We start from the raw sequence: 9,239 nt of genomic DNA, 5'->3' as shown, positions 1-9,239 counted from the left end.
GCTTATGATTGACAAAAGTAATAACTAACCATATCGTCATAATAGATTAAAGTCAATCTGAAGTTCCTGAAAATGATGATTTCGTTTCAAATATGTCGACATTACATTCTGAATCACAAACAACCAAATACCGTTACGTGATTTTGAGGCTTTAAACCCCTGTAAATTGTTTATTAATTAGCAAATTGCTGATTAAGGCTGAACAAGACACCTGATTCTTCAATTAGGTATTTGATATTTTTACCACAATTAGCTATAACACTGCATACAGATGGTTAATTTGAGAGCTAAAAACACTCTTCTCCTCTGAAAATAGGCAAAATCCCCATCTCATATTTGTAACCATATTAACAGTTGACCTTGTCCAAAACCTTAAAATACCAAGCATTTTCCATGCAATATCATACAAGCTAGCACCTCCAAACACTTTTAATAGAAGGCATCCATTTCACTGTTCTTTTAGCCGTCTGGTGTTGAAGGCACACAGACATATTATTACAATTAATTTTTTTTAACCTCTTATTATTACGGTGATCCCCTCCTTCAACACACAGGCGGCTCACTAAGGTAAATAAAAACAAAAACAAAAAAAATCAATAGGTAGAAGGCAGGGAAGCAAGAAAATGGGGACGATTCAGCTTGCAGTGTTCATGTTGGCAGCAATAGGCTGTTTCTGGATGGGATCAGTGTCTGCAATGGATCACATTGTTGGAGGAGGTGCTGGCTGGACTACTCCTCCAAACAAAACTTTTTTTCAGGACTGGGCTTTTCCAAGAACCTTTGGTGTTGGTGATAGACTTGGTAAGTGTAATTCATTGCCTTTTTTCCCATGTTTTTCTTGAATGATGTTTATTAATTTGTCTGAATGCGTGGTCCAAATTTCAGTTTTCCCATACAGACCTGGCTCCGGCAACGTGGTAGTGGTCAACAAGGAAGACTTTGATAAATGCACTCAGAAAAATGTGATCTACATGTACTACAATGGGCCAACCATCATCAACTTCACAACCACAGGAGACAACTACTACTACAGCGGAGTTGGCAAGCACTGCGAGGCTGGCCAAAAGCTCCACGTCAAGGTTGTCAACCAGAAGGGCTCATCTGGCAAACTTTTCCCATTCAAGCTCGTTTCCAAAGATACCAAGATCGCCGCCGCGCCTGATACGGCCGCTGCTGCCCCTGCTAAGTCATCAGCCTTGGATGCAGCACCCGCACCTGCTAAGTCATCAGCTACCGCCATCCAAAGTGCTGGCATGGCTTCTGGCTTGTTAACCATCTTCTTCTCTCTCTTCATCTAAAGAGTCCCTACATATATCATGTAACTATATTGCGTTATATCTATACCATGTTTAAGAGATGATTATTTGGGAAGTACTGTATGGAAGTTACAGTAAATAATTCTAATAATTTTTTTAAAACCTAGAGTTATTGTTGTAAATACACACAACCCTGATTTTCTCTATCATATTTTTAAAATGTTATCGTTTGGCGATTTGATTTGAACTAAATTAGAGTTTAATTCAAACCAGTTCTTATGAATCCCTCACCCCTCTATAATGGATCGAAGTTGTAAAACATAGTATGTTGGACTGTTATCCAATTTAACAAATTCAGTCTCAATATACCAAATCACGGTCAACACAATTGCATGATCCTTCTACTTACTCTTCTTCTTTCTTCCCCTTAATGTTTTAGTTTGGAATTATGATTTTATTTCAAACGAAATAAGTGACACCAGTTCAGCCCATTCCAGCTACAAAGGCAAGAAAATTATTCGTAATTGGGCTTCCATGGTGGTGTAAAACAAGTAGAGTCCAACTATGAGCCCAAAACAAAAGCCAAGGGGCATGGAATTGGCACTCTTCAAGAGAGAGCCAATTTCAGATAAACCAAAATTGTTAGATGAGAAACTGAATAAAAAGATGTGAGGTCCAAAATGAAAGAAGAAAAAATAACCACGAAAAAAAAACATTTGGATAAAGAAAGGTACATGAAATGAATGGTGGAGTGTGGGCTTTTATATTGAATATGAAGCAGCAGAAATCATGAGATATGAATGCCTGCATGTATGTAGATGCGTATCCAAGGGGAGACCCGCAGAGGAAATCTCTGCATCATCACTTTCGCTGTCGGGTGATTGCTCTCTCAACTTGATACCCATTTGACCCGACCTGCCTAATCTTCCACACACATTGCATGACTTGGCATAAATAGAATCTCAGATTTTAATTTCAGCAATTACTATGATGCACATATTGTGTGGATATTTTTTGGTTATAAGATTGGACGGAATGGGAAGCTATAAATTTAGATTGGGGACAGCCTCCCTCTCACATTAGTTACAAACTTAGAGGCACATCATGACCTACAAGCAACACTGGCAACACCTAGTAGGCAGGGATAGAACTACCTATAAGGCTACCCTATCCTGTAGCCCAGGTTGCTTTTGAAATTTTATTTTTGAAAAACCCTATTGTAGCCCATGTTGTTTTTAAAGAAAAACAAAATTAAACTTATATAGCCTGTCAACTTGTTGTTCCCACTTGTGGTTGGAGTCCTCATTTTGTGGTTTTTTGGCAGTTTCTTCTGCTATTTCTATGAATAGGGAATATTATGTTTCTAACGTCTATTTTGTGGTCTTCTTAACGATTTTCTCATTGTTCTTGTGTTAACCATTTCATTGCATTTAATATATTTTTTTATATGCTAAATTTATTGGAAATTAATTTATATGGCTATAAACTAGCGTGGTTATATTAAAAAAATATCATTAGATTTTAAGTTAAAATTTTTTACTAGTCCACTCTTCGAAAAATTTATAGTTTCGCCCTTGCTAGTAAAGCGACCTGATTGGGAGTCGAAAGATCCATAGTTCCTAAATTTAAATACCCTTCCTCCTTAATTAAAGAGAATAGTTAGAAAAACACTATGAACCCTAATTTTGAAAAAAAAATTGAGTGAACTATCCAGCATCGAACTCACGGAGTTAGGTCCCACAAACGCAACAATGACATGGCAGTCCCCCAAAATTTAACAATAAACAAAAGATGCTTGGGGTGGTTACCATTGCAACATCCAAACATCTTGTCCATCATATACCTAACAAAAGACAAAAAGAGGAGAGATATTTCTGGATTTGCTATTGATCTTGCGATTCATATATATATATATATATATTTTTTTAATTTAATCCTTTTATGGTGGGTACGAAAAATAGGTGAATATGACCAAAAAGCATGGCTTGATATTAGAACCACACATCCCATCAAACTATAGACGCGGAGAAAAGAAAGCTCCTCTACCAAATCTCATCCCATGCCTTGCCAAATCTTAGCCTCACATCACAAATGGGCCACAAAAGCCCATAACTTGGTGGGCCTTTGTCCTGACGCGTGAGCCCAAAATCTAAATCCGTACCCCTCATCGAAAATCCATGGCCACGTCAACAAAATGAGAGCTGGTGGGTCCGCAATCGCAATCAGAGGGCAGAGACACAGTGAAGTCTGAGCTGGAGGGGGACCAAGAGAGGCAATGGGGCCCAAGGCAAAGGCGAAAAGGCCAGTTGGAACAACACTTGCGCTGCGCTGCTCGAGATGATGGCTCAAAACCGTTAGCCTGACATGACGTGCACGGCCCTGATTGATCGTATGGAGGTGGGAAACAAAGAAGATCTTCTAGGGGGCTGTGGTTGCCCACGGTGAATCTGCAAAAGTTTGGAGCTTTATGCTTGAAGAAGAAGATTTATATGTGCCTCTCTCTCTCTCTCTCTCTCTCTCTCTCATGTGGAAGAAATTTAATTTTGTGTGGGGCTGAGTTTTTGCATGTGTTTTGTGTCTTGTGACCTCTCCTTATATTTGTGAGTGTTCAGACAGAGGGGGCAGAGGCGGCCTAGCCCAGAGTCAGACAAAGCTTGAGGTGAGGGGTAGCTAGCTGAACCTAAAAACAAGTCACAAGGGCATTTTACAAATTTGGAGAAAACCCAAATTATTAAAAACAAAATTGTAAATAAATAAAAAAAGGACGGTTTGGTTTGAGGTACAAATTTTCAGGTTCAGGGGATGATGATGAAGTGAATTTCGTATGGACCATGGTTGGTGATATTTTAATTTTGGTTTGGCATTCTGCATTTGGTTTGGTTGGTTGGTTCATGCATTTATATGGTTTCATTTGAGATTAATGCGTACCTGACTGTAGTTGAAACTTGAAATTCAGAAACATGTACGATTTTGTCTCAATTCAATGTGAGTAAAGCATTTTGTTGGTTCACAACAAAAATTTTGTCAGTTTGACAATATTAAATGCAAACTTTGAACTCCAAAGATTGAAGCTTTTCAACCAGGCAACTGCTGGCTTAGCTATAGTTTGCTGGATTTGCAGAATTAGAAGTTAATTGCACAAGGTAACCCCTAATAAGAGAAGAATGGCATTGTGTGTAGTTGCGCCATAGCGTCATCCTCGTGGCGGTCCTAATGTTGGTTTAGAGGTCATCTTTGTTGATGATTATAAAGACGAGGGTGATTCAACTCTTAGTTTTGCTACTAGTTGTTCGTGTAACTCAAAATACACAATAACAATGATAATATTCTAAATGATGTGATATATTAATGTTGTCCCTAGCTAAGCCTAACGCTTCAATTGGGCTAATAAGTCCTTGAGTATCCCAACAGGGGCTGAAAGTAACGCGCAAGAAGTTCTACGAGGACTCGAGAACTTGCAATGTTTATGCTTTTATTCTCTTTATTTTTATATTTTACAAGAGACCCCTACTCAGAAAAATCTTATTTCACTCCATTAGAACAAAAGCTTTGCATTTGCAAGTTGCAACACTTAAACTCCATGATCTACCAGAAAGTGACACCTCAGTCCTCTCTCCCTCACAAATACCCTTCATGCAATTTAACAGGCCTAGAATTTGTCACAAAAGTTGTGTATAAATAGCTAGAAAAGAAAATCGATAAAATAAAAAGGGCCTTTGAAATGCAAAAAAAGCCCAAATAGATTGGCAGGCAGGGTGAAAAGAAAACAAAGAAAAAGACACGTTGGGTCTCTCAGGGTATATTTGTCAATGTCATATTAGGTAAGCAAAGCCAACGAGGGCAGGGTGTGCTCAGGTTTATTTTCAGTGTGGCCAAAACCTATTTAATATATATTTTGGCTCTTGTTTGAGGAATAAGATAGCATACTTTTGGCTTTTGTGGATTGGGGCATCTTAGTGTTAGCCAGCCAGAGTGAGTTTTCAGCTGCTGCTAGCTGCAGTTGGATCTGTACTGCGAGCCACAATGTGACAAAATATATATGGTGGCATTCCGGACAATCTCATGGACCACTGGATTGCTTTTTATCCAACCATGACCATTGATTTGGCCCTCACTCCCTTTTGTCACCAAAAATTTAACAACTGTGGTAAATATAAAGAGTTCAATGACTATTAATTCGAACTTATACTTCGAACAATTTTGATTAACAATCTAACAACATAATTTCGAATAGTGAACGTCTAACCTGTATCATATAATAAATAAAATTAACAAAGAAAGATATTTTTAATCTTGAGATACTCTCCAAAGTCAAACTATGATGGGTATATGAAGCTCCCAACTCATGCTTTATAATTAGATAGTCAAACATGACCTTTTCCTTTTATGTGCTCCTTTAGTCTCTCCTTTTCCTTTTTCTTTCTATCCCCTATAAGATGCTCATTTTTTTCTAAATTGTAACAGCGGACAAAACACACAAGTGAGAGAGCTCAATTGGAGCAGAAAAACTTGTGTGAAATGAGAATAACATTGATTTGCTATTTTTGGTACGTCAAGTTAAAATGTTATCATATGTGATATACCCGTGAATCCCTGATTAACCAGAAATAACAAAATAATATTATCCATATTCCACATACAAGTGTTTCTTCAATTGGAGAGCTCGGCAGTAAATCATCACCAGAGCAATATGAGCCTGACCCAATACTTCCATTAATCCTATCAAGCCATGGTTGTATCCAAATGTGTAATAAAGCTATCAATAATTGACACATCTTTTTATATTTATATATAATGTTTTAGATATTTAAAAGTTTAACATTCAAATTGGTGTTTTTTGGTCTCGGACCCCAATTGGCCACTCTATATAATGTAATGTACCAAATCAAATTATATATACATATACATGTATGTATCTACGTGTGTACAAACCAAAGCTCCCCAAGAGATGCATGAAAAGCCACTATCTGGATCACAATTTGTAATATACAAATACCAAGTCCTCCAGCCAAAACAGCCATAACACTGCCACTATGGTGAGCATGGATTTCCACATCCCTAATTCCATCACAACGTGCCACGTCTCATTTGAATATAAACACCTAGTCGGATTTCCCGCTCTCCCCTCGCATTTTTTAAGCACTGTTTTTTCCTTTAATTTTATTGTAATTATTGGGTTCATCACGATTAGACAATTACTTAATCTACTAATGATAATTACATTTCTAATTTGTTTATTATCCAAAGATCCCTTTTTAGAGCTAAAAAATGGTTTAAATCCTTCATCCTTAGCTGGAATATTGCGCATGAATCTGAAACAAGCACAAAATCAAGATACCTTGCTTATGTTTCTTGTACATATTGTACTTAAACTAAAAAAGACACGGTTTTGAGTTTGTGCTTATGGTTTATATAGAAAATAAATAAGTGATAAGTCTAAAGCAATATTTTTAGGTAAAATGAACTAATGTCAACAAAATAAATAATCATATAAGCTGTTTTATCGGGGATACTTCAGTGCTTGGTATTACATACTAACGTTTAAGGAAATAATTTGATTTCATCAAATACCATCAAAATTAAGAACAATAAGAAACTACGGTCATGTGATACTTCATGCGGTGTAACGCCAAAAAGTTAGCTAGCGGAGAAGAAGAACCAAACGATATTAATGAGAGTTTACAATAAAAGAACCAATGCAATCTTTGCCAACTTCAAAACGTTAGGTACAAATAGCATCATTTGTCAGTTTCACCTATTTGCCCCCCACCATTTTAGTGAACCTGAAGTGAGTGCACTGCTAGCTATATAAAATAAAAAATAAAAACCACCAAATTGATTGTGATTTATATCTTACAACTAGAGCTACAACTAGTCAGAATTTTACTAAATTCGGGCCAATCTTATAATCCTGACACAAAAATAAAATCACCTTTTAATTTTACAATTCAATTTATAAACACAGCACGTGTGCTGCTCCACATGTGTTTGCAAAAATATTATGGGATGGTAAAGTTTATATTAATAAATCGATTTTCACCTTCTATGTTAGTCACGTACCAACGTTGGCACGTGGGTTTAAAAGATAAACCCAAAAATAACACAGCACCGTACCATAGCAAAACTCTTGTTTCAACGTTAATAAATAAACAATTACAACCAAAACTGATAAAAACAAAAAAAATTTAAATTAAATTAAATTAAATTCACGATAGAAAAAAAAAACATTCCGATTTTCTTTCCCGCCGATATACAAAACTTGCCGTCAAACAGGCAAAACACGAACGGGAACTGTCCTCTGTCACCGGAACGACGTCGAACTTTCATTTGTGACCGAAACGACCTCGTCTTAAAGGGCAACCAGAGGATCCGAACTGAAAAGATCGCCGATGTCTTGGAAGTGGTCATCCACACACAACGCAGAGGAACCGAACCCGAAATCCCGAACTGAATCAACAAAAATGTCGCCGAAATTTCCGAAATCGCCGAAATCTTCCTTCAAAATACCAACTTCTCGTAGACTCGTTTCCTCCAAGAAGTCAGGTATCTGGAAATCAAAAATGCCGTCCGGGATAAACGATTCGAAACTGGTGTATTCCGAAAATTCGGAGAAGTTCTCCGATACACAAGAGTCGTCTCGGACATTTCGGAATTCGGCGATGTCCGGAACCTCCTCTTTCAAACTCGGCGAGTCGGCTTCTTCGTTCGAAGGTGATGGACACCGCAACACGGAGGTCGGGGAGCAAAGATTGTTGTGAGACTCGTCGCCGGAATTGTAGCAGGAGCTAATAACCGGCTTCACGTCTGGCAAGGACTTCGCCGGAGGAGCAGCGAAGTTGGTGAGCGCGTCAGGTCCACGCAGCTGAATAGCGGCGTTGTCGTACACCATGGCGGCTTCCTCCGCCGTGTCGTACGTGCCTAACCAGAGCCGTACACGTCGCAGAGGATCTCTAATCTCCGCCGCCCATTTTCCCCAGGGCCTCTGCCTCACGCCTCGGAACTTCTTCCCGGCAGGAGCAGCAGCTACGGCCTTTAACGTCCGGCGACTAGCCGGCCCTCCGGACTTCGGGGAGGCTCTCTTCCTTCCGGTCCTCGTCGTCCGGCTCCTCCAAACAGCGTCAGTCTCTCTGGAGCAGGACTCGATAGTAATCTCGTTGATGAACCTCTTGACTCGGCGGCGCCCGCAGAACGACGACTCGGCCGGTTCGTCGTCGCTGGATGAGTCGGTGGCATCTCCGTCGGTGACTGATATCCGCACAACTCTGGGCCTCACCGACTCAAACTCAGCCGCCGAATTCGCCACCAGCTTCGTGTGGCTGCGGTGCTGCGTGTACTTAACAGCCGGATTCATAGTTTCAAGTAACAAAGCAAATTAGAATTTGAGAGACTTCCAGCAGCTGATTCGCATTGAAAGCGAGATGAGTGACGGGAGCTAAAAATAGAGGCTGCTGAAGAAGAAGAAAAAGGAAAAAAGAGGGAGATTCTCGCAGAGCACACGAGGTGAAGAGAATAAAGAGAGAGAAAAAGAGAGAAAGACACAGAGAGAAGGAAGAAGCGTGACAGAGAAGCTGCTTGTGCTTGAAACGGAGAGAAATCACCTAAAAAAGTGTCATCAAAGGACGAGAAATTTCACGGAAAGTTTCGCCCGAAAGAAGAAAAAAGTGGAGAGAGCGAGCGTGGAGCTCTGGACCTTGGCAAACGGTACGGAAAAAAGAATGGCAAATTTTTGAAGGGGAAAAAAAGCGAAGCTTTGAAAGCCAAAAAGAGGGATGGGGGGGTTGAGTGGAGCAAAGCTTTAACCGGAAAGGGAAAGGGAATCGGAATCGGGCCTTTAAAAGCAGGAAGCAAAAACTGAGAGTCTCTGAGAGTGGTGGTGGGTTTAGTGAGAAATGAGGGAGCTAGAGAGAGAGTGTGGAGTGAGAGTGAGGAGGTAGAGAGAGATAATAGGCGCAGAGAGAAAGGAGCACAGTTCCGCTGGATACC

At 39.5% G+C, this 9,239-nt stretch overlaps 2 protein-coding genes across 2 annotated transcripts; one reads left to right on the top strand and one right to left on the bottom strand.

Annotated features, from left to right (window-relative positions):
* The first annotated feature begins 402 nt into the window (after nt 1-402).
* LOC103337684 (umecyanin-like) lies at nt 403-1,465 on the top strand. The gene is made up of 2 exons (XM_008240854.3): nt 403-801; nt 886-1,465. Exons 1-2 carry the CDS (start codon nt 624-626, stop codon nt 1,296-1,298), a joined length of 591 nt encoding a protein of 196 aa, XP_008239076.2. The 5' UTR covers nt 403-623; the 3' UTR covers nt 1,299-1,465.
* A 5,909-nt stretch (nt 1,466-7,374) lies between these two features.
* On the bottom strand, nt 7,375-9,239 carry LOC103337685 (ethylene-responsive transcription factor CRF2). The gene has a single exon (XM_008240855.3). The coding sequence runs from the start codon at nt 8,605-8,607 to the stop codon at nt 7,606-7,608; it is 1,002 nt and encodes a 333-aa protein (XP_008239077.2). The 5' UTR covers nt 8,608-9,239; the 3' UTR covers nt 7,375-7,605.

This window comes from Prunus mume, linkage group LG7 (assembly GCF_029339155.1).
Source record: "Prunus mume cultivar Tortuosa linkage group LG7, ASM2933915v1, whole genome shotgun sequence".
In the NCBI taxonomy this organism is placed as follows: Eukaryota; Viridiplantae; Streptophyta; class Magnoliopsida; order Rosales; family Rosaceae; genus Prunus; species Prunus mume.
Note: the sequence above shows the minus strand (reverse complement) of the source record. Positions and strands in the feature narration are given on the sequence as shown.

Excerpts from the sequence above, each read along its gene's own strand:
- LOC103337684 (XM_008240854.3), top strand. The coding sequence starts at position 624 with ATGGGGACGATTCAGCTTGCAGTGTTCATGTTGGCAGCAATAGGCTGT. Across the intron at positions 802-885 it reads TGGTGTTGGTGATAGACTTG|TTTTCCCATACAGACCTGGC; the intron begins GTAAGTGTAATT and ends TCCAAATTTCAG.
- LOC103337685 (XM_008240855.3), bottom strand. The coding sequence starts at position 8,607 with ATGAATCCGGCTGTTAAGTACACGCAGCACCGCAGCCACACGAAGCTG.